Genomic DNA, 27,011 nt, shown 5'->3' with positions numbered 1-27,011 from the left:
TAAATAAATTTCATTAGCATTATTCTCTATGGGAATCTGTCGGAACCGCCAATTATTGACGTTATACCTCAGGTCATTGCAACCAAATTCAACTTTATATTGCTATAGTGATGTGTCACAATTAACATAAATGAACTTTCAGCTCACACATAAATCAACTCCAATAAAAACATTCTACTAATAGTTAAAAAGTCATTTTTTTAAAAGAAACTATTTCTTTGAATCAATATACTTTCTGGATATTATGCCGAGGCGAACTTGGGAAGAAAAAGTTTCGCTGTCTCTAGCAAGAATTGAACCCTGGAACTCAGGCCAAGCGCAATGACCTTTACATGAAGATATATACATACATACATACATATTACATGCATTTAGAGACGCGATTTATTTTCTCTAAAACACGTCCAGTACCGTGACTTGCGAGTAGCAAGCCAGTTTCGCAAGTCTTGCGAAACTGTAGCCTCTCTTAACTTGAGTGAATGACATCCAGTTGGTAGAGAAGAGATGGATAACGAAGTTTTCTCAGCCCCCGAAAAAAAAAAAAAACATTATTAATTTCTACTGCCGCCACCTAGAGGCCAATCGCTGAAGTTGAGAGAGGCAACTACTTACTATTTAACCGTACATGCACCTCGTACACATTCCTCTACGGAATTTCTAACGGATCGGCACGTGCCGGAATGAGTGTTCTAAGTGTATGTGTGGCCCTAACGTACTTATGTTGTTGAGTTGCGCTTATGTTGTTGTTTTGTATTTGTGCTGCCATCTGTCTTCCATTTTCTGAAGTAAAAAGATGTGAATGCTTGAATTTTCATGTTATGCCAACATCGTGTTGTTGGCCTGTCTGCGAAGAGCCTTTTTTCAAATGGGTGACCGGCTTGAATTCGCACCTTGAAGCTGTAAAATCAGCAATGTCTATACTCAGCAAGTCACGCTACTGTGCGTGTTTTAAAAGAAAAAAGTTCACGTCTCTATGGAGTAATGGTCAGTGCACTTTCCCGGTTTGCAAGAGGTTCAATGTTCAATTCCCTGTAGAGACAACAGAACGGTTTCCCCAAATTCTCTTCGGCATGATATCCGGAAAGCGTATTGATTTGATGTATCGTGGGCCAAGAAGCAGGGTTGGTAAAAAAACCAAAAAACCGGGTTTTTTTGGTTTAAACCGGTTTTTTGTTTTAAATGGTATCAACATTAAAAACAATGAAATTTCTGAAAAATCATTCAAACTTTAATAATTAACTAAAATAAAATGTTTATTAATGTAATTAACACTATTCCCATGCTAATTAATCAATAAATACTTATTACATTTTAACAAAAACCAACTTTTGCAATTTAATTATTTTTTGCTTAACTCTATGGATTACTGCGTGTTTGAAAATTCTTGTAATGTTATTATTAGTCATACAATATATATAAAGACTTTTCTCCAGTTACTTTCAGTATACTTAATTAGGAAGCTATTTTGCAAAAAGTAATAAAAATTGGGTGAATATAATGTATTTAATGAAGCATAAATAATGCAGATTAATTAACAATGATTTACGATATACAGGGTGATTATAACTAAGGTTCTGATTTCAAAACGCTGTAAAAAAAGAACGATTGTCAGAATGACTTGAAAATTGACATGAATATTCCGGAAAAAATTCAATTTTATTTGATGAAGGTTTTCCCCTTTATCAAATAAAATTAATTTAAAATACTTAAAAATGTAAAATTAATGACATCATCCAACATGTGGGAAATTTTCATGAATTTGCTAAAGATAGAGCATCAGAATGTAGCCAAAGGTTAGAAAATGTGGCAAGAATGAGAAATTTTGGATTATGTATATAACTTTAAATAACTAAGATACTTCATATGAAAAATATATATTCGTATATATATAGTATATATACAATATATTCTGGCCACTTTTATGAGACTTTTTTGAAAAAAACCACTTATAAAATCTTATGTCATTTAAAGATATACCATCAGAATGTACCCCAAGGATATAAAATGTGGTAAAAATTTAACATTTTGGCTAATAATGAATCAATATGATATTTTTCAAGGAAAAAATGATATTTAGGCAACTTTTATTTGATTTTTTGAAAAACCTTGGTTAGATTTTTTAAAACCAAGGTTTAAACCATGGTTTAAACCAAACAATCCTGCCAAGAAGTAATCGTTATCCATCTGTATTTTCACTAAAGTTTGATGAAATGTATTTTCAAATGTACCGAATTATAATTTTTTGCCGCAAAATTCAGTACTCTATAACGGTTGTCTTTGATTTATAAAATTTATATTTATGTTACAGGAATGAATGAAAGACGATAATTAGTCAAGAAATCGGCATATCCTGAATATACCTCATAACTGTTGCTGGCGTAACAGGAGCTCAAAGCCTCACCGGAATAATTCTCGGATGGTTTCTTAGCATTGCTAAAAGATGTAAATGAGTTTCAAAATATGATGGATGTGATTCAACCTTCATAATTATTTGTGCCTACAAACAATTAAATACCATTCAACATCTTTCTGAAGCTTCCGTTTCAAATCAGTGTTCACCTCGTCGATCATCTTTATTATGTCTGAATCCCGACCTGGTTCGATTCGACAACCAGAAACGGACTCTGGCTCCCAAACTACCTCAGCTGACCAACCGAAGAAGAAAACAACGGACAATGCCATGAAGAAGCTTCGCAAGAGAGTCCCCGCTACGTCGTCGGGACTCGTGTTTGAGGCCCGAGTCCTAGTCGTAGCGATGATAGCGGTCATCATCGCGATCATCCTGTGGACAGTTTCAGTGACCACGAACTTCTGGTTCCACGTCAGTTCGCCCGATGAGAATTACATTTACATGAATAGAACAAACAGTTTTTTTGTGAGGAGCCATTCTGGGATATGGACCATTTGTAAATATGTGATTAATGGGACGTTACACGGACCCATCATAAGTAAGTACATAGTTAAGTTTATACATCATATCTCACATAAATAATTATATTTTCATTCGATGATTAAATGAATTACTGCTCAACAAAAGAATTGCTTTTTAAATATTCTTGATTAAGTATTAATTATTTTGGAGCTGTCGAATACGGCGTTGGTTTTGTCAGATTGACTCTAGTTTTTGAAATAAAGTGGAAATTAAATTCAAATGGTAATAAGCAGCATCTAAATCGCATATTGTTGAGAGTACGCATTATCTCAAAAACTAAAGCCAATATGACAAAACCCATGCCAGATTTGGAATCAGCTTCCTGGAACCACTATAAAATTACTGAAATATATTTGCCAATGTTTTACTGTATGACTTGATAACGCACAGATTCAATGTGATTTGTAGGCTACGCTTATGTATTGCCATTGTAATTTAATTTTCATTTTATCTGAGAAACCAATGTCATTCTGACAAAACGAATGCCAATTCAAAATCAGCGTCCCAAAATTATTCTAAAATCACAGAAATGTTTTTGAGAAAAAAAATCAGTGTTGAGCAGTGTAACGAAATCCTTCTCTGCCATAAAGAAACATGCAAGTTCTGAAACTGTCAAGCCACAAACTAGTTCCTTAACTTGCCCAATTTTTCTGACGCCATATTGCGTCGGAGGTTCTATGGAAAAAAATACACCATTCTTTCGCTTGTGAAGTGAAATCGCTTTGAGATAAGAAAGCAACCCCACAAGAACACAGAACAATAAAATAATTTTTTATGAGAGTGGATAAATACACGTTTTATTCTCACTAAAATCTGTCCCCACCCATTTTATCTTTGATTGTATTGGCTTGAAGAATTGTACATTATATAGAATAATTTCGTACAAACAGGGAGGATTTGAAACTGAATAGCGTGAGTTATCAAATTACAAATAATTCACATAGCACATCAATGAATGATGAAACTCAGCTTTTCCCTGTTTACTTATCACTTACTACATTTGTGCATTAGAATATCTGGAACTGTGTGGCTTCCAACTCATGCACTCACTCCATTTTTGCAAAAAAATGCCACTTACTGCATTTGTGCACTAAACCATCAGTGTTCAAATTAAAAAGTTACACAGAAAATGTTTTCTTGAAATTTGGTTCCACTGCACTCTATAATTTGTCCTGTAGCGTAGAAATTGTCAATTGTCATGGAATCGTCATCTGATTCAGCTCAAAAGCTAAGGTGATATAAGCATTGTGGTGTTAATGGATTGGCAAACAGTAGAAACTGTATATCTTGGCTCTGTTACAAGTTCTATGAAATCACGTGTATCACTCTTGGCATAGCCGGCACTTGATATAATCCTCGTGGATTTTACGTGGTATTTTCACCGCGGTACTTGAAAGAGCCCTCATATAATCATTGTAAGTCGTTCTTGTTCACTTTTTATTTTCTGTGTTGATCGTTGGAATGGGAAACTCTTGTTTCGCGAGATTAATTTCTAAGCTGTACGACATTCATGATCCTCGTCACTTGTCTCCGAGTTCTCTACGTGTATTTTTAGCTTTGGAATTGGAGAAACATTCCGCATCGCAGACAGACTTGCTGACGAATGACATACTAACTCTGACAATACCTTGCAATAGCGGAAAGTTTCGTTTATGAACCGCCTAAAACGCTGTATTCATTGTGAGGCAATGGCTATCGCTTTTTAGCCCGTAGAAGTAAATTTCGTAGAAATATTTAGTTCCAGAAGCTTCACGGCGTTCGTTGTATGTTGTATTCGATGCTGTTGTCATCTAGTTTTTGAGAAATATGCGCTCTTCGACTTTGGAGAGCAACAGTACACCAAATGCAATGGACTACCACCGACCAGATCAATGGTCTTCACCATGCAATAGAACAGTGGTGCGCAAACCATGAGATTCTCCAAAATAAAAACTTTCAAATTATAAAATCATTCTTATTTAAAAATATGTCAAAACTAAAGAATGTCTTTATTCAACTGAACTAATTATCGTGTATCATACTATGTAATTTTATTATCAAATTCTACTTTTACAGGAATCAATATATCGGCCCCGTAATGCCAGAATGACGAATGTATAATTACCTTGCAAAAACAAAGCGTAAAAAATGCCGTTTGAATTTTTAATCTACTCATGTTTTTTCTATGGAAATTATTTTCATAAAATGTTTTGAAACGTGTTTCAATAGGGATAGACATTCGCGTTTCAGGCACAACTTAGATAGCAAAACAAGGTATCCAAACAGCTGATAAAAAAAAAGAAAGGAATTTGCACATTCGTGCTTTTGGGGCGCGCATGCGGTGGACGATATCAAGTTAGTACTTATAGAGGGTGACTTCGAGAGAATCACCCGATTTTGCAAAATTTTATATTTCTTAGAAATTAAAAACACAGAATAGAATAATAAGTAATATGTGAATAACTGGGAGAAAATTTGTCTCCGTTCTATGATTTTGAAATCGAATGATTCTTTCCTAATCAACCTGTATACGAAATTCAAAGACCATACACCTTGCTGCACTTCCATCTTGCATAAGAGACACTGAGTGTATCAAAAGTAAATATTTATATGATAATTAAAAAAATTGGATATCTTTGGAAGTCAATAACGCCTAATTAAAATCGAAACAAGCGTTCCGGAAAGTGTTTTCGGGACCGCACATTTACTACCCGCCAAAAATTGGAATGTCCCGGAAAACCGGGACTTACAGTCATCCTACGTAGCGCATAAAGTTTGTTTTGGTCAAAAGGTTGTCACGCTTCAAAAAGTTTGAGCACCACTGAAATAGAACCACGATAATTACGAACCACAGTTACAATAAGACTAACCCAAAAGAACCCATACGTTGAATTTCATCAAGTTTGTCCCTGAAAATGTTTATAGTGCTGCTGCTTTACTCCATGGATACGTAGATAAGAAAGCTCTTTAAATCATTAAAAACCGAATATTTTCGTATGATGGTTAACGAAATCAACTGCGCCGACTTCTGATTTGAGAAGTATCTAAGAGTTTGGAACAGAGCCACGAAGGTTCAGTTTCAATGAGTCCGTGACTGAGTCTTTGCGCACACGACAAAGAAAACTGATAGAAGGCCACATATCGGGATATCATAGGATTGTTTTTAAATAAATTTTTGATTGCATTTTCTGTATCACTTCATTGCACTTTTTAATTTTGTTCTCCAGGTTTTCCATCTATCTAATCGGGCTCTGTCTGCTGATATATGAGTAAACTAATGAATACAAAAAAATGAACTTACCTAATTCCACTTTGAGGAAAGGTGGTTAAGAGTTCGGAGCCTGTGGATTTTTTGTTATAAAGTTGACCAGGGCTTGCCAAAGCGCAAAAAAATATCTATATTCCAGAGCAATTTTTTAGGAGATAAAATTTTTTTGAAATGAAACCTTTTATAGGCGGGGTAGTGAATTTTTAGATCCACATCAGAAAAAGTGAAACGGAAATGACATAACTCCGTGAACCCGCTGGAATCATAGAACGTCCCCTTTGGATATGGTAGGATGGGCAATGCACACAGTTTGGATGAAAAGAAAATTGGGTTAGGGTAGAGTAGGAAGGATTGTGTGTGTTTTTTCCACGCTTCGATATCTTGCGACCCGTAAAAGATAGATGTGATGCGAGGTGAATCTAGTCATGTCGAATCAGACTTAAAGAACCTAGAAGTTTCACTTCTATCGCGCGAGATTATCACGGCAATATCTTACTGGAAAAAACAGGTTCAAAATAATGTTTCTTCCGAGTTTTCCATGGCGTAGTGGCCCTCTTTCATGTTGGCATATATGCTCCTATAAACTGCAAACATCTTATGGCTATTCTTAGACTTCAATTTAGCTACTACACCAAAAAAAATTTTATATAGGTGCCAATACCAACATTTTATTCAAAATAGTGGTCTGGTGACTGGCGTTTGTAAAGTCCCGAAAGCTGACTCTCGAAGAAATGGAGTCATAGAAATTTCTTGAAACACAGTTTATCAAACCAATGACACGAGAAATGAAAATTGAAAATGTTTATGAGCAAAATCGTTGAAAAAGTTCTAAAAATTAATTTCGATTGTCGGGTAAGAGAACGCAGTACAGGTGGCCAAGAGTGCTTTTTACTCAAAGATTTAACAGTAGTCGTAAGTGCATAACCGCAACTTTTCAACCAGAGCTACCCACTTCTTATATATTGAGTCTCATTCTTCATAGCAAGATTGTCCATAGGTTGGGTAGATGGACTCTTCATTGCATGTCAAACTTGTTGAAAAAATCGGTTTTTCGGTAAGAATTTGAGCTTTTTTTTCTCCTCAGATTTCAGGGATTTTTTGAACACGTCATCTCTATTTTACTTCCTTTTATGGTCTAGACCAGCCTTTGCTTTCCTCACTTCCAGACTCACTTCATTTTAGCAGAGAAATCTTGTATCATAGTTATGTGCATATACTCTTAGCTAAACGTATATTGCTTTTTTTTCTTCTAAAATGCTCATAAATAGCAACACCCTCTGAAATACAATTAAATTCTAACGTCACCCTCATCATATTGTTCAATAGAGAATGTTATTCGTAATAGTTTAACACTTGAAAGCTCTCATCGATATTCTATTCGCGAAAAATAATTAAGATTAATTCTCATATTCTGCCTATATTGACGGCTTCGTGAAACACTTCAAAACACACGTGTTAACTTGATCATATTCGTTTTTACTTGTTCTACTGCCACAGCAAAAAAAATAATTATATATATAATAATATAAATCCACGCTTATACATGTTACGGTAAATGTGGTGAATGCGGTTTTTATACATACTTATCAATTGTCTTGACAAGTTTGACAAATTTATCATGTTAACCGGCGAATATGCATAGTACCCAAGCGTCGTTGGTAAATTTAATAAGTACTAAAAATTAGCACTTTTACTGGCAATTATGCATAATTACCAAATCGTCGCGTCGTTGGTAAACCATGATAAATCATGTTATATAACATACTATTCGTGACAATTCGTACATGTATCATTATATCGAGGTACGATCATAAAGTTCTCTATCATTATATTGGGGTATAATCATGAAATTTGTCATCATTATATAGGGGCATGATCGTAAAATTTGTTATCTTTATATCGGGTAGCGAATATCATCCCTACTTCTTGGATTTCTATAACTTTGCACTATTTTACTTTTTTTACGTGATAGAGCTTTAAAAATTTAAAGGCATATTTTGCATATTTCATAATTTTCGATAAAACGGAAATTTTTTCCTTGATATTCCAATCCCGCTTCAGATTGATTTTTGCATTTCCTTTCTCTGACTAGGATTTTTATTCACTAAAAATGGAACGTCGTTGCTGATTGGTGAAAAAAATCTGAAATTCCGGTTTTTCAACCAATAGGCAAAAAATACTAGCATAAAAACACTAGCCATTTAAGGACACTGGTGTGTGGCTGTAAAGAGATTTATCATCTGAGTCGGTGATGGTAGCTCGTGGGGAAAAAATGTTGGCAAAAATTGGTAAATGGGGGAATTCTTTAGCGTTTGTGGGAAATTTTGAGAATCTTTTCAAATAAAAATAATTATTAAAACATTGTTTTTAAAATTTTCTGCAATGCTTTTCTAAAGCTAAATACCGTACTTGGCTAGGTATTTTCACCTATAGATGGCAGCCCATTAATTCTGAATTTGTAGGGAAAAACGAAGAATTTTTTTGTGCATACAATAAGTACAAGATAATTTGGACTGCATGAACAATTCTCATTATCATATTATTTTGCTAAAACTAATGTTGTTTGAGATAGGAATAAAAAAAAATTATACATATTTTTCGTTTTATAGGGCATATATATTTACAGTTTTTTAAGGTCATAAATGCATTTTTTCAGAGCATATTTCAGAAGTATTTAGAGGATAAAAATCCTAGCCCCATTATTCATCACACATATTAGACTAATTTGGATTTTTCTTTTCATATTTATAAAATTTATCTACGACGCTTTGGTAGTATGCATATTTAGAGGTAAAAGTGATAAATTTATCAAATTCACCAATTCGATTGGTAAGTATGCATGATAACCGGATGTTATACATAATAACCGATTTATCCCGTTTACTTTAACATATATACGCTCAACCACTTTTTCCCCTAATCCAAATACAAATACAACGCCACAACAGGCAAAATACCCAACGAGATGGCTGAGAAAAAGATATCCATAACAAATATGGATGTCATATATTTCAAAAATACAGCAACCCAATTAAAAACACAATCACAGAAATTATAAACAATATATACACAGGATAAAATATTATAAAATGTCCATAAAGAATATTAGGTTGTCTTATTCTAAGTATGGATAGCTTCTCGATTTACCCCAACATGATTATCGTATTTCTTTTTAAAAGTGTCAATTGTGTTACAATTTACTACCTCCGGGGGTAAGCTATTCCATTTATTAACAACCCTATTAGAGAAAATTCCCTGCGACACCATAACCTCGTATTGTCCCTCACCAACCGATACTGGCGTCCCCTTGTAAAAGCAGTCCATTGGCGGTGTACTAAAATTTCATGGTCCATCCTATCTATCCCTTTGAAAATTTTGAACACTTCGATCATATCGCCTTGACACATGCGTTCATCCAATGTAAACATATTCAAAAAATGAAGTCTCAGGACACGCGTAGCTCTTCTCTGCACCCCTTCAACCAAGTCTATGTCCCTCTGTAGGTATGGTCTCCAAAACCTTACAGCATACTCCAGTCCAGGACAAACTAAGCCTCAAAAAAGGGTAAGAATGAATTTAGTAGAACGCGAAGAGACCTTTTCGAAAATCAAACCAAGCATTATATTCGATTTTTTGACTACCGCTGAACAATGTTCAGAAAACCTAAGCCGCTCGTCAATGAGAATTCCCAAACCAAATCGGTGACTCTACTTGCATATGGGATAGAGACACCATACAACTCGTACGTAATACTATACTATCGAAATAAAATAAGATCATAGGAGGTACAGACATGAAAGTGGGCGGAGGGGGCATGATGATGATGCCAATTCATATATACGCAAATGTATTAGATCAGTCGGCGTTACCTTTGACGCTGCGGAGGGGGATTTTCCCCCGTATTACCGCCCCATCAATAAGACTTTTCAATAATCTACAATTCTTTTTATATAAATTCGCGTTACTCAATACCACACTTTAGATTTGCACGTGTGGTTTTGGCTCAATTTCCTCAGTTTATCAACATGAAGATGTTTACTGTAAGCTCTAACTTACAGCTTCATTATGTATGAAATATAAATTTTTTACAACTATTGAGAGATGGTGTTTAGAAATGCAACAAATTCTAAATTTTCGTCAACGTTCGTCGAATTCAGCAATTAGTGACAAAAACACTTTCCTCTTTAGGCATTCTGATAGAACTCAGGGACAAGAAATCAATACAATTGCTCATGAGAAAATTCTTCGAGCTGTCAAGCAGTACTTTGCCTCATGAATGTTAATGGCTTCTCTTTCCCCTCACCCTACCCGGAAAGAAAATTTTTATTGAAACAAACATTTTCAGTTGAGAATGTTTCCTTTTATTACGAAAAAGAAATATTTCCGACACGAAATTCTTAGAAAACATAGTATTCAACAAAAAACAAATAAAGAAGAAGAACATTTTCGAAGAGTGAATGTCAATGTGCACTTAATGAAGAACTTAATGCAGGACTCGTAAAAGAATCCCGCAATTCATTCTGGAGAAGAATTCTTATGGTATTTATCGGAAAGCCAATAAAATGCTGTCTTGTTTTTCGATAATTATATAACTTTGAAAAGATTTCTGTAGTGAGAGTCGAAACGTTCCTGACATTTTACAACAGTTCAAGCCAATCAAGTACAGTTGAACTTCGGATAATGAATGTATCGGTTAACGAGTAATTCGCATAACGAGCAAAATATTTAAACTTTGACTCAGTTAACGAGCGATGATTCGCATTGCGAGCAACAATTTTGCACTTTGTTCATTTAGTTTCAATTCATTCATTCATTTTTATTAGCTCATTTAGTTTCCAGTTGTTCATCACAACTTAGCCGATGGTTTTCCGCTTTCGTCCACGCACGTACTGTGGAATTGTGTGTAATATACAAATGTGTTCAAATACAAAGGCTATATATAACTGGAAAATTGCCCAACGAGTTGGCTGAAAAATATCCCCCCCCCCCCTTCAGTCTCAAATTTCCGATCTGCAATTACCAATATATAATATCCGACATCAAAGAGCTCAAAACCAAAGAGCTGTGCAGCAATGCTTCGAGATGACTGAGGATAGAGTGACTCTTAATTCTGTTTGAAGAAAATTGTGTGCTGATTACATTATTGAACGTGACTTTGAGGGGTTAGCTCATGAGCATTAAACTTCGATCTAAACTTGAATTTGCTTGCATTATTTGGAACCCAGTTCATGATTACCAAATAAAATTATTGGAGTCAGTCCAATACAGATTTCTCAAGCATTTGTTTTTCAAGAAGTTCGGTGTTAATCATGATATTCTTACTGGTACGTTTTTACTCTCGTTATTTCATGTTGTTGGTCTAAGTGATCGTAGATATTTTTTATTGCTATCATTTTTCCATAAGCTGTTCCATAATAAAATTGATTGTATGCAAATTTTACAGGAAGTTAATATCAATGTTCCAATGTACCAAACGAGATCTTATAAATTTATTCGCAATTAAGAGATACAGAACAAATTTATGTAATTATGTAAATTATTAAGACTATATCGGATCGTAGACACCTGTTTATTTTTATTCATGTAATTCATTTTTCAGCTTTATTTGTTACTATTTATATTGTTTGTAGCAAATGTGTTCATTTTTTTTCCTCATCTGTAACTGGATATTTCTGTTGTTGGAATGATAAATAAATAAGTAAAGTTTCGAAGAGGTTACGTTCTTGGGCAAGACCATGTGACTAGAGGTGTAAGAGAACGACATTCAAGAACTAGCGCAGGGACATAGCCAGGAGTTCACCACAGACGAACTGATGGATCACCATCGCGTGCAAGAGCTTACCGACAAGTTCTTGTCTGAAGTAAAGAGAAATAAGGAAGATTTCCTCACTTCAAATGAGATTATAGAGATGAGAGAAGCCGAGCAAAATTTTGTGGTAAAGAACCATCCACGCAAAGCTGTAGCATTGTGCGAGCAATGAATTTGTTCAATGACAATGCAATCTTTCATATCCTCGAAAATTCTCAGAATGAGTCAAAAGCAAGCGTCATTTAATTCCGTACAAAAAGATAAAGCTTGGTGAGCCAGCAGATTACAATTTAGTCCTAAAAAATAGTCCTCCTCTTTCTCTCTGGTCGTTGGAAAATTATTGTATCGTATATTTACTTATATGGTGTATTGCATTATTAAATAAATTATTATTGTGTTGCATTATTGATGAAGCGCTTTTATTAGTCATTTTTATGTGACTGAATAATTGTGGAACGAATCATCCGAGTTTACATTATTTCCTTAGGAGAAGTTCGATTCGTTATACGAGCTATTCGGATATAACGAGCACGTTCACGGAATGAATAACGCTAATAGTTAACCACAAATTTCCATTATATATATATATATATAGTCCACGTCACTTAATACGATCACATCGGGACTCAGGGGTTTGATAATAAAAATAACCGAATAATAGCTATATCCGAATAGCACATCCCGTTCGGTCGAACAGGATGTGTGGTAAACTGGTATTTCTAAAACGGCACAACTCTTTTTCGTTAAAAATAATTGGTTGCAGAATGTTCGCTCGTTTGATTCTTTTTTGTTCCAAAATGGGCCTTCTTTTTTGCCTTTAAGCTAAAATGCTGCATTTTGTTTACTCAGCCATTGTGAGGCTCGTCAGATTGAAACTGTAATGTGTATTAAAAATCACAATATCTTTCATAATGTGCAGAACATTCCATATATTCCATTGCTGAAAGTCCCTCGGGAAACGAAATTTAAATCTGGTCAAATGAAAGAAACTGATCGACAACTGAACGAAAAATGTTTTTTCTTCCGTCACACATTTGACTTCGTTATAAACAGGTCATTACAGAAGCGGCTCCACACATACATGGATCGCAACGTATACTACGGACCGATTCCGGTATTAAGTACGGAAATGTCAGTCAACATGGATAGTGAAGGAGAACAACTTCTAGCCTTCTACATAGTTTTGTAGCGTGATAACGATAACTTACAGGGGAAAAAATATAAGTTTGGTTAAATATTAGCTTCAGAATGCAAAAACAAAAAAACACGTTTGACGGAAAAAATAAATAATAAACATTATCCAAAGTCTAATGAAGTGATAACTTTAAACGAATCCTTTCGTTTAATATCACAGAGAAGATCCATCTTCTATTCGGTAGGTAGTGTTGATTATTATACGCAATAAATTTGGAAAATATGCTCAAAAAATGTTGAAATGTGCACTAAAAATGCTGAAATATGCCGAGATAGGCTACGCTATGAAATCAAAAATATGTGAGAGAAATGATAATAAGCTCACCTAATAATGGCGAAGTATGGGCCTAATAAATGGAAAATATACGCAGAAATAAAAAAAAATATATGCATTTTTTTAAAAAGTGACAGGAAAAAAAGAAAAATTCATAAAAATTGTGAAACTACGTATTTAAAAGTACCGAAATATGCATGAAATAAAAAATATTCCTTAAAAATTCTCCAATATGCCCTAAGAGACATATACAGTACACCTACTGGGGTCATTCAAGTATTACAACAGCATCGATTGAAAAAAGGGGGGTCGGATTTGCTGGTTGGAGTTGCTTTTAATGACAAGGGGGAGGGGGTTTCAATAATGCTTGCGTCATTAACCACTCTTTATGAAAATGTGAAATATTCTTAATTAATGACGTCTTTACTGGGTATGCCAAAAACAAGGAAACTCTTTCCCTAGTTTGTGGGCATCTGAATTAACATTCCCCCCCTATTGATAAGTCCGCTATTTAGACCTAATTCTCTAGTAGTCGTCCACAGGTGCCCCCCGCCCGTGTTGTTTTCACTTATGAGAGGAGAGGGGATCGACTATAAACGGTTTTGTGTCCACTCAGCGCGTCACGCGCGTGATTTGCTGGACATAGTGATTTGGATTCTGTACATAAGCGGATACATGCTTTCCGAATGGGGGGGGGCGTTGTTCACCGAGGTGTGTGCATAGTGATCGGGGAGGAATTGACTATCTTCTTTCACCCTGCCGCCTATGCTAATGATAGCATTTTTCGTGAATGGCGTGTCACAAGCCTCCCCCCCACACCCTATCTGTACTGTCTATGTTCCTGTATGATGTGCAATAAAACTTTTTAATGGTTATATTCGTGTTCAGCAAGTCAAAACCATTCAGAATTGTATATTTTTATGTGGGACGCAATTCAATTGTTGTCCAGTGTAATTACGTAACTTGGGCAAGATTTCTACAGTAAAGGTCAAAACGTCCCTGACATTTTCCAACGGGTCAGTCAATCAAAAAAGAAAGAAATTTCCAAAAATGCTAGCGATAGGATTCAGGAGGATTAGCAAGAAAAAATATTATTATTTCTGATAAATCACAAAAATTATATAAGTCTAAAAAGTACCATTTCATTACTGAAAAAAATGAAGAAAAGGATTAATATGAAAAAATATATATAAGGAGCCTTTTTTTTTTCGTTTCGGATCCTTTATCCAGAATTTTCTGGACCGAATGATTCTGATCCGCTTACGAGGACTGAAAAATAGAGAGCTTTATTTTGACGAAATGAAAGAATCTAAACATGAATATTTGAACATGGACGTTACTTGTATTATTCCGAATTTTCTTGAAAGAAAAGTAAGATAGAGAAGAAAGAGAGAGATCTCTCTGGAACCGGGAAAAATTGGAGCTTTATATATATAGAAGATTCTGGAGCATTTATCTTCAACGTGAGCTCGAGAATGGGTACCGACGACATTTTCTAGAGGGAAATGGAATTGGTTCAAGGACGAATTACTATCGGAATATTCCTCAAGGGGATGATGGAAGTTCCTTTTTTGCTTGTGTGTATGTGAGAGTTGTTTACTTCCACCATTATCGGGGGAAAAAAAGTATGGAAGTAACATCCGATGTGGAAACAACCACTACTACGTCATAAAATGATTGTGTGAGTGTTTACTCGATGTTTCTCATGCTGACGTCATACTAAAACTGGAACGTGAGATCATTGAATCATCGATGGTATTGAATGAGTAATGGAAAAAATGTTTCTTTCATACGAGGGTTTAAAAAAAGTGGCAGCACTCTTGAAATGTCATGTAATGGAACCAGACAATGGCGTTGCAAAAACTCCTCGTTTGTACATACCTTCCCTACCTCTACCGGCACTTGTGAAATGGAGACAAGAACAAAGACTTTTGTGATCGAGTAGTCCAAGCAGTTTTGTCACGAACTTTTGGCAACAGAAGCGGAGCTAGATAAAAATTGAATGTGTGATAGAGCTTGTGCAGCACAACAGGTGTGTCACATAGAACGCCTAGATGGTTGTGGAACATCTGTATTATCTTAGAAAACAGTAGCAAGATAGATAGAGCCTTCAAAGAAAGTTAAATAATGCTCGAAGTATGATTATAACTATCCCGAACCAAATAGTTATTCGATCGTAGGTCAAAACGAAGAGGGATTATCAGAGATGGCTTCCAGAATCTACTTCTAAAAAAGAAAAAGTTAATTTTACTCAAGATGGACGAGATCCATGGCTCACTTCCCAAACCCCAGCGATTGCAAAAATCTGCCAAAATTCGAACTGCACGCACTCAAACTCCCTTCGTTGAAGCTATTTACCGCATTGCCCATCATTAGCCGGCATGCCGTAGACCACCAGATTTGAATGTTGAGGTCTAGTCAGTTAAAGAGAGGTTTAATAAGGATCAGTGAATGCAATCAGGCGATTCAATAAATATAATTATATGTAATTATATATATTAAAAATAGCCGATTCAGTTCTATAATAAAGACATTTAAGGATTTTCTGGAATCTGTGATTCGAATTTCCCGGCATATTATGCAGGAAAATACGGCTATTAGCTACGCACTTTACCGTACACCAACTCCGGACATATGTCCCCATACGGCAATTTCCAACCAATAGAGTTGGGAAATGAAGGCACCATCTATCGGTGGTCATCCCAGGTTCGGTAGGTAAAGAGCATTTTCCTGATGTTCTCAGGCCGGATTCGAACCCGTGAAACTTGACAGCAACCTTCATAGCGGAAGACGAGCATCTAACATCTAGACAAGGACAACATCTAACGTTTCCCGACCGGGCTTCTTCACAGCGAAGCTAATAATAATAATACTAAACACGTAAGGCAGTGGCGGCATTTTTCAATCGCTTAAATTATCAATCGTTAAGCCAAGAACCATTTAATACTTTTTTACCGAATTTGTCAAAAAAACTTTCCAGCGTCATACATGCACATACACAATTGCACATACACTACTCCCTTGTCTTTCCCTTCATCAGGGGGACGCAAGGGCCGCCAGCCTGTATGGGGATAGATGGCCCGCTTTAAGGGCCAGGCATCCCCTTAAAATTCTAATTCTGGTTCTGATTCTGGTAACATCGCGCCACTCGGGCGTAGGAAATCTGACGCTTTCCTGTGGGTGGGTTTGAACCCATGCACTCTGAACTCTTTCTTTTTTTTCTCCCCCTTCTCTGACTTCATGACTCACCAACCTACCAAGACGTGTATTAGCGTCATACTGGTCTCCTCGATGTTTCCCGGCATACCGGCTAATGCGGAGGAAATACAGTACCTATTTTGCAATGTCATTATTATTCATCTTGTTAATTATATTTTAAGGCGACTGCCTGCCTTCAAATGACTAATTTCACAAAAAAAAAGTATTCATTTGATAGTGCAGTTATTCTAAAATCTAAAACTGGAAATTTTTGTCTCTACAAAAACTAGAAGCGAAGTTTGGGATCGGTGTTAGGCCCGATCTTATTTACTTTGTACACTTACGATATTACTCAGGCTGTGACACCCATCTCTCTATTGCAATTCGCTGATGACGTGAAGTTATTCTCTCCAGTGGAAACATAGGGGCCTAGGAATTGCATGCCAACAACTTTTCCAGTGGAGTTGTCAGTATAAGCTACCTATTTCATTTAGGAATTGCAATGAGCCGCATTCTGGATTTCACTGATCATTATCATGGCATAGTCTGCAAAGCTAATAGAATTTCATATATGTTACGTACGGCATACCGTAAGTGTGATGCGCATACGTTGTCATATGCTTTCTGTGTGTACGTTCGCCCGACTCTGGAGTTCTGTTCGCAAGTATGGAGCCCTTACAAAATCAAGGACATACAGCTCCTCGAAAAGCCACAGAGGTCGTTTACTAAACGAATACCTGGCATGAGCGGTCTATCTTATTGCCAGAGATTTCAATTTCTGGGTTTACACTCACTGGAATGGCGGAGAATCGCTGCAGATCTGAAGATGTGCTACAAACTAGTCCACCAAATTGTTTATCTACCATCGAGAGAGCCTTTCTTTGAGATCATAGACAGGCGTGTTAACCTACGTAGGCATCGCTTCCAAATAAGAATACCAACGGCTAGAAGGGATTGCTTTTTCCTCGGATATAGATGCCGTGTGGCAAGAATATGGAACAGTCTTCCATCAGAACTTGTATGTGCCTCCTACGCAAGATTCGCTTCCACTATTGGGGATTTCGACCTGGCTCCGTATGCGAAGTGCTTCCTGTACTCTGACTATTTTTTTTTTTTTTCTTCCAGTATAAGTGCATTTCATGCCTTCTGGGGTTATTATTATTTATTATTATTTATTATTGTAAAACGAATTTTTAATCATCTAAAATAAATGTTCTAATACAATTTTTCATTGCGCGACCGTTTTTTTTTTGCTTCCCACTTCGCGAAAAACTTAAGCATTGGTTAAGCATTTTTCAAAATATGTATACGAAACTTCCCCCACCGTATTTTCGAGTGGTATAAAACAGAACAGTGTTTCCGAAAACGGAATTCTGTTTCTCCACTGTACTTTGCTTGCTCTAGCTGTGCAACGAACTAAAAACCAAGCAACATGCTTGAAACTTTCAGGTTCACATCATATTGAATTGAAAATGTCAAGTATATTTAACGCAAAAAATGGTCAACATCGACAAAATGTTTGTCATTTATTAATCAATAGTAACATTTATTATCAATAGTAAAATAAATTTGTAATTTATTTTAAAATTTTAAGCTTTTTCATGCTGCAACGTTTTCACGTGCAACCATGGTTTTTCTAAACAGAGATGCACAAAAGACAACTTAAAAATCCAAACATTTGTCACAAAAATGATAAGTAAGCACTCTTTTTTTTTTTTTAACATTAATCTTTGAAGTAGGCTTTTATTGAATTCTAGTAGTCCCTTCTAACAAAACCTTAATATATCGATAAATAACGAATATACGGAGCCAGCAAAAACGATTTCGATGCCTGGAGACATATTTGTAGCTCGCTATGGGTACTAAAAATGGAGAAAAACGAACACAGAATAAATAAGGAGCTATGGCTTCTGTGAAACCTGGCGGTATATTGACTTTTTTCTATGCACCACCAATGGAAACTGGAGAACAGTTTTCCTGAAAGAATTGCACGGATCTTTTTGGAAAATGTTAAGATTACGTTATTCGAAGGTTTTGAGAGATGGCTGATGTGAAGATGAATTCAGGAAAGAAAATTCGACGAAGACTGCGGGGAATCGAGCCCACGTGTTTCCACTTGCCAGTTGAGTGCTCCAGACCACTACGCTACAAAGGATAAGTCACCATTTGGTGGCAGTGTCAGCAATTAGGAGTTAGGCCTTACTCAGGGCCCATTCAGGGCACACGAACGCTAAGGAAAGAGGTTGTTTGCTTTTCTAGCGTATTGGTCTAGCGCACTCACCCTGCAAGTAGGGGGGGGGGGCATTCGTTTGATTCCCCGCAAGGCTTCTAATTTTCTACAGATGAACTCCGTTCATATCACCATAAGGCAATTTCGTACCAGTGTTGATGTGTGGGAAATTAAGCCACCACCTATCGGTGGTAATCCCAGGCTAGATATATAAATAACTTGTTATTCTTTATTTTTGTTATTTTCCCGGATCGAACCCGTGGACACTTGACGATAGCCATCGTGGTGGAAGACGAGCATCTTACTGCTACATCACACGGAAACATTGAAGGACTGGACACACCCCGGAGAAATGTCGAAGCGTTTTCAGTAGGATGGGTGTATCCCGAAATTTTATTGAAAACAAAGGAATATACAGGCTGTCCTGTAAGTACTAGCACGACCTTTATCTCTAAAACCGTCCGTCGTAGAGGTATGATGACAATTTAAAAAAAATGCAAAAATGCAAAATTCCAATAAAAACAAATACAGTCAGAGATGGCATTTTTTCGGCCTGAAATATACTGAGAAATTGAATTTTCTGGATGTTAATGCCGAAACTGATATTTGGAAAGAAAAGTGATTTGCCTCCTCCGGGAATCGAATCCGTGTCCCCTTGCAATCACGTTTCTTTCCAAATATCAGTTTCGGCATTAACATCCAGATAATTCAATTTCTCAGCAAATACAGTAATAAATAACAAAGTAAAAAATATAAATTTTTATACGGTTCCCCCATCCTCTAACTTCCAATTAGAAAGTTGTTGTCCTGCCTCTCCTGATGCCAAAAAAAAATCATCCACGTTTATAAGTGCTATATTCACAGAGATATTCAAATTCAGAAAACGGAGAAAATTTGGGAAATAACAGCGTTAAATGCGGGTAAAACGGATTTTTCGCATTAAACGCTATTCTTTCCCAAATTACCTCCGGTTTTCGAGTTCGAATATCTCTGCGAATATCGCACTTGAAAACTTGAAATGGTTTTGTTGGCCTCAGGAGAAACAAGGGAACAACTTTCCAATTGGAAGTTAGAGAACATGGGGGACATCATAAAAATTTAAATTTTTTTATTTTGTGACACACTGTATTTTCGCTCTCTGAACTGGTACAGGGTAATTTTCGAACGCCTGTTGAGCATTTTTTAAATTGGAATCATACCTATACGACGGCCGGTTGATGAGATAAAGGCCGCATTAGTACTTACAGGACACCCTGTATAACTTCCTCGGGCAAAGACAGCAAAAAAATAAATCGATATAATCGGTGAAACATCCCAGCAATCGTCAATCGAAAATCATACAACAGAAAATAAATATTAACAAACTACGTCAATAGAGGCGATTAAAATTATAAAAAAAACGATTATAAGGTAATGGCGTATATAGCCGTCTAACGAATAAAAACCTAGTAATCGTCAATTAATCGAGTGATCATCGATAATCTTGGTGTATAAAATTTCGAATCACGCAGCGAATCAGCTGCTCCAACACCTTCTATAGCAGAGAGCCTCCTCGCGAAGCTTTTGACGTCAATGAAGTCGTCCATTTCACTTGTAGCCATTCTATAAAGCATAAAGGGGCAGTTCAAGTATTACGTAAGCAAATTTTTAGCCATTTTTGACCCGCCCCCCTTGTCAACAAAATTTCGTCATCAGTTGTGCCGCTCTGAATCCTAACTCATATTTTCATAAAGTGTGGTTGATGACGTAAGCATTATCCAACCCCCCCCCCTTGTCATCAAAAGTCAGCAAATCGGAACCCCCCCCCCCCATCGATGATGGCGTAATACTTAAACGGCCCCGAAGTAAGTCGACACATGCGAAATCTTTACCTTTTTTGCAGTATATCGAATGACTATAGGTGAAATGGGTGACTTCAGTGACGTCATGAGCTTCGCGCAGAAAAGGCTTCCTGCTTGATCATTGAACATAGAACGACCGGACACAACCCGCTTCCCAGACGAAGGAGTTATCGAAGCGTTCCCGAAAGATGGGTGCATCCAGAATTTTTATTAAATGAATATATGTATACACAGGGTGTGATTTAGAATAGATGGGGAAAAACTTCCAAGAGGTGATAGTACACACCAATGCAAACAATTGGTCATCAAAGAATGCATGGTCTAACGTGAAACGCCAACGCGCTAGTGCGATTCGAAACGGCCTCTCCGCAAACGTTAAAACGCCATTCCTGTTGAAATTTATCGGGAGGAAAAGTACACACCATGCATGCAAATGCAACCTGGGGAAGAAGACGAAACCGTATTCAAATCTGCGTCACAGTGAATAAAAGGCTTGGACTCAGTACAGTAGAACCTCTCGATAATAGAGAATTCACTGTTGGGGAGGTACGATATACAGCATAAACCCGTTTATACGACTTTCACATTTATACGACGTTTGGCTTTGGTCGCAACTGGTTCCTCTATGTCAGCGGTTCTCAACCTTTTTTGACTCGCGGAGCCCCGTAGGCCCATTTTGATTCATTAAAAAGTTACTGATTTATTTTTACTATTTAAAAATATTTATAACTATTTTTTAAATTTTGCTGGTTTTTTAATTTCCTCGAGTGGCCGCGGAGCCCCTGGAGAGTACACAAGGAGCCCCAAGGGCTCCGCGGAGCAGCGGTTCTCAACCGGTGCTCGATGTTACTGTGTGTAAAAGTGATACGCCAGTGATTCTGCATAGTCAACAATCGTCTCGATAAGGAAAGTTTGATTAAATTTCACTACATTTATCACTTTTACTGGTGATTATGCATAAATTCCAAATAAAGTTTGATAAATATGGAAAAACTTTCAACCCTTCTTCTCTTCTTTAAACCAATTAATTATTTTCATCCGTACGTGCACTGCACATATTCTGCAATAAAAATTAAATTAAATTAAATGTTAGGAAGAAACAGACGTTCTCAGAACAACATTATCAGTTAGTTATGTTGGCTTTCTTCACACATATCAACATGGACAAACAAAACCGACATTACCATTCGGAATCAGCATCCTGGACCATAGCTACGTTCTATTAATCAAGTAGTTAATTAACGGATTTCCATATTTATATACACGAGCTTGGAATTATACATAACGATCGATGAGCATGATAGTCTCGATTATGAACAAAAATTCACACATTAGAGTTTGGAAAAAAATTAGTTTGTCTAATTTTACTGTCCGCTGTAGAGATTGTCCGCTAAGGGGAAGTGAAATGCATTAAAGCCCTATTTCACAGGACCGGAGATCCGAAAAGTGTCCTTTAACGGAGAGTGTCCGTTAAAGGGGGGTTCTCTACTGTATTATTTAAGTGCGCCGTTATCCCATACGTTACAACTCTTAGCACTGTGTGTGTGTGTGTGTTGCGCACGCCGGAATAACTACACAGGACTGGCATCCGCGCCTTTTATTCACACTGTGACGCAGATTTGCATACGTTTTCTTCTTCTTCCCCAGATTACATGTGCATGTGCTCTTCCCCCCCCTCCCCCCCCGATACATTTGAACACGGATGCCGTTTTAACGTTTGCGGAGCGGCCCTTTCGAAACGCGCTATCGGGTTTGCGATTCATGTTAGACCATGCATTCTTTGATGATATTTGTTTGTATTGGTGTGTACTGTCACCTCTTAATGTTTTTCTCATCTTTTTCTGAATCATCCTGTATATATATATATCTATATACATTTGTATAACAGATTAACAAGTCCGACTGCAGGAGTGTGAAGAGGCTTTCTGCTATAGAACGTGTTAGTTGATCTCAGTGATCCGCAGAGGTAGTTGAATTTTCTTACACACACACCTTGGGATTACGTTATTATTGAAAAAAAAAATTATTATTAGTTATGCAGATACCATTTATCGTCATTATTATCAAAAGAAAATTCAGGCAAACATTCTATGAGTGCTTCGAGCTCAAATTCCAAATATCTCTTGGTAAAAACCACGGAAGCGAAATCCTGAAAAAATGTAACTTTACTTTCGAATCACTGCATTCTCTTTGGCAGTAAAAGCAATTACGTTCATTAAGGAATCAGCCTGGGTTACCTTTTTTGGCGTTATGGCATGCGTCTTGTGATACGAGAGGTCGTTATAAACCGAGTTTGAATGTATATGGCTAATATACAAGATTTTTATTTTGTGCCAGATCTTAAAATCCTAGATACGGCGGCGTCGTGGAGATTAACTCGTAAGCAATACCCATTGAAAAATAACTCTTTCGTTGGCTACAGATATACAGGTTTTACACAGACATGCGGATTTAATTGCGTTCTAGATCTCCATTCGCGTTATTTATGTGCAAATATATCCACGTGTAAAACGCACGGATTTGAAGACCCTCAAAAGTCTTTTAATTGCTCTCCTCGGGCTGTTTATGGTCTGGGAATTCAAATGGTGGGCCGAAATTAAATTAAATCCTCCTCCGAGGTATCATTTTAGTGCCTTCGGAGTTTAGCGGGAAAGTATCTTTGCTAGAAATTTCGGGTACTGTAGATGCGTAGACGTTATCTAAGTTGGAAGTCAGTTTTTGGCGTTATCTGTATTGCACTAGATGGACGGAGAGAGAGTTGGAGATCGGGTAAGAGCTATACACGGAGAGGAAAGAGGTGTATCATGAGAAGTAGTTTCATGAGCCTCACTTAAGCTATAGTTTTCCCAACAGGAGGCACGATAATGAGCTTAACACTTCTCTCCCCCCCCCTCCCCACTCTGCGTTTGGATCGATGGCGTCGCATATGCATTTCAGTGGTCTTGCATGTGAGTGGGTGTCGCGTTTTAGCTCTCTGGTCTGGTGGCTTCTAACCGTAAAAGGTAAGACTTATTTACGGTCACCCTCCCGTATATGCAACCAGTTAAATGAGTTTAAACCACAAAAGGTTTTCCCCGTTGTGTTTAGATAGAGAAGAATACGTCACGTTTCAGGAAGTATGTGGTCATTATATTTTACTCAATACAAATGAAAATACAATGGCCCACACAGGCCGAATGCCCCACGAGGTGACTGAAAATAAGGTCCATAAAATATATGGATGTTGAATATATGTCTAAACTGTGGCAAAAATACAGCAACTCGATGAGAACAATAAAATGAATACATCGACTCAATAAGAGCAATAAAATGAATACAGCAACCCAATGAGAGCAATAAGATGGATACAGCAACCCAATGAGAACAATAAACTAAATACAGCAACCCAATCAAAGCAATAAAATGAATACAGTAACCCAATAAGGGCAATAAAATGAATACAGTAACCCAATCAAAGCAATAAAATGAATGCAGCAACCCAATGAGAACAATGAAATGAATACGGCAACCCAATGAGAGAAAAAAATGAATACAGCAATCCAATAAGAGCAAAAAATGAATACAGCAACCCAGTAAGAGCGAAAAATGAATACAGCAAAGAAATATCCAAATAACGTGCAGAGCTGACACGTCATTCACGTTGAAAAGGGTTGTATACAGATTAAAAGACAAAAACTAACTTTTTATTCAAACACCCTGTCCTCAAAACCAAATTCGAAATTAGTTGTCCTGTCTGTTCTGAGGCCAGCAAAAAAAAAAAAATCGACTTTTCTGAGTGCAACATTCGCTGAGATATTTCTGTCGAAAAAATCGGACAAAAGTTGGTAAAGAACAGCATAAAAGTAACGGAAAACATTTCTTTTCCTTCCCCAACTTTTCACTAATTTTTTAATTAAAAATAAAATATCTCTTTCAATATTGCTCTTAGGAACGTTGAATTTTTTTTTCTCAAAAGAGACAGGGTAACAACTTTTTAATTGGGTTTTGAGGACAGGGTGTCAGTGTAAAAAAGCATATAATTTTATTTTAATAACCATAAAAGCCCTTGCAACGTGATTGACGTATCTGAGTTCTACACGTTATTTGGATATCTCTACCAATGGGAAGTATGACTCTAGGATCAACAGTTCACCAGTTATATGCGGTTCGAGGAGTTAGCAATGCAGCCTGTATACACAAACGATTTATAAAAATTGTTAAATATGAAATGAAATAAAACCTTGCCAACTTGACGTCCACTTAAATTGACGTTTTTCGATCCTTTTTGGGTGTAGAGTTATCTAAGTTCCACTGTAATTATTACACATCCTTTACAATATGAAGGAGTCTGATTGATTTGAAGGATTTGAAAAGCTTTGATTAGTGTTAGTTTATACTGAAATTGCTGAACTGATTATTGAAAAACAAAAGACGGTTTTTTTTTTCTGACTGACGTATTTGAAACTCTATTGCTGCTTCACCGTGTGACCTACATTATATTAATGCAAACTCATTTCTATTTTTCAGGAACTTGTCACAATCACAGGCTTTTTCCGACATCAGAGCAAATTCAAAAAAATCCCGAAGTCGATCGAACGATACTCGGTTCGTATGACGTCGCATAAATCTTTTGTGTTTACATATAATACAGTATTTTACTGGTTATATATTTCTTTTGTTGTTGTTGTTTGTATTTGAGAACACGTTGATGCAGCATTTATTGGATTTCCAGAAAAGGGATCAATAAAAAGAAAGGCGTGCCATTTTTAGGAAAAGAAAAGTGATCGGGATCATCGATCATTCATCAATCACTCAAGAGAATTTTCTCGAATAATAAAGGGTTAATAATACGAATAATTCATTTTATATCGGTGTAAATCGACTTATTCGTATCGAATTACTTGTATAGTGTGTTTTATCCCATTACTCGATTTTCCTCAAAATATAAAGACGTTACAATGTAAATTTCGTTAGAGTAAAAATTGATAAAAGCAAATTTTTAATTTGTAGGTAATTCGTGTTTTTAACATGCTAAAATTACATTTTTTTTTTCCAATTTTCTTTCTGATTTACTTAAATCAATAAATGCTTTTGCTATGGAGTTTCTACAAGTGAATCCAAATTAATATTCAAAAAATTTTATGAAAGGGTTCACAAAAAGTTAATGGGATTCATTTTTTTTTGTAGTAGAAATTTGAATATGTTATTGAAAATTTTTTTGAAGATAAATATTGATGCATGTAAATATATGCATGAATATATTGCGATTCATGAATTGTTTTTTTTTTTCTTTGTTATAGACTATACTAGAACCGAAGTTGCCTTCTCTATCATAAGCTATTGTTTGATGTTTATGGGTTTGGGTTTCGGAGTATACGCCTTCAAACACCCACGTTACACTTACAAGCGCCTGGCTGGTGGTGTCTATTTTATAGGAGGTATTAATCATTGACTAATTTATTTTCATTGTAGAGTACATTGGGCTCCGTTAAAACGGATATTTGTTTGAAAAGAACTTGAAATTCACACCACGTGTGTGTGTGTGTGCGCGCGCGCGTGCGTGCGTGCGTGCGTGTATGTCCACACAAACCACAGGCGTTATCAAGAACCGCACCTAAAGATATTTTCTATTCAAACATGTCTATTGGCTAAAAGTGGTGCATGGTGGTTTTTCTTTGAAATTCACCTAAGCGTCAAGAGAAACAATTTGTTGTGTTTGTAGACAGAACAGTTTGAGACAGGGGATATCAAAGGGCAGTCAATAAAAGAAAGAAGTTGAGACCGGAAAAGTATTTTTTATGAAAAAGTATTTTATTAACTTGTAAATGCGAAATATGAAGACCTGTGAAGTACAAACATACATGCCTAAATTGTTTGAACCAATTGGTAATCATATAAATTTTATACCAGAACCAGAACCAGAATAAAAATTTTAAGGGGATGCCTAGCCCTTTTGCGGGATAAATTTTCTAAGCACTCGCATCGCGACTTGTCATATCAAGCTCGGTTGATAGAAAGATTTATCAACAAATCATGCTAACCAATCAAATAAGTTGTCATGACAGAAATTAACCAATCATACAGTCGACTCCCATTTTAGCGAATACCGTTATAGTGGAAAAATCTCGTTTTAACAAACGCATTTCTAATCTCCAGATAGGTACCGTACATAGGAACAGTGCAAAAACCTGGAATTCCTTTATAACGAAATTTCGTTACAACAAAGTGATTTCTCCGATTTCTTGTAGTTCGTTATAACGGGATTCAACTGCATTTCTCATAATCACGCAAACAGTGGCCACTAATT

General features: G+C 36.4%; 1 protein-coding gene across 1 annotated transcript in view; it reads left to right on the top strand.

Moving 5' to 3' along the window:
- LOC149077140 (voltage-dependent calcium channel gamma-1 subunit) overlaps positions 1 to 27,011 on the top strand; it is an 85,413-nt gene that overhangs the window by 52,948 nt on the left and 5,454 nt on the right. Inside the window, exons 2-4 of the mRNA XM_089244869.1 lie at positions 2,309 to 2,948; positions 25,232 to 25,309; positions 26,005 to 26,142. Coding sequence (XP_089100995.1) covers positions 2,579 to 2,948; positions 25,232 to 25,309; positions 26,005 to 26,142 — 586 coding nt within the window. The 5' untranslated portion in view covers positions 2,309 to 2,578. The remainder of the gene's footprint in view (positions 1 to 2,308; positions 2,949 to 25,231; positions 25,310 to 26,004; positions 26,143 to 27,011) is intronic.

This window comes from Pholcus phalangioides, unplaced genomic scaffold (genome assembly GCF_987345545.1).
Source record: "Pholcus phalangioides strain wild (caught in Gottingen) unplaced genomic scaffold, Ppha-v1.0 ptg000015l_1, whole genome shotgun sequence".
NCBI classification, from domain to species: Eukaryota; Metazoa; Arthropoda; class Arachnida; order Araneae; family Pholcidae; genus Pholcus; species Pholcus phalangioides.
This window is presented reverse-complemented; position numbering and strand designations above follow the sequence as displayed.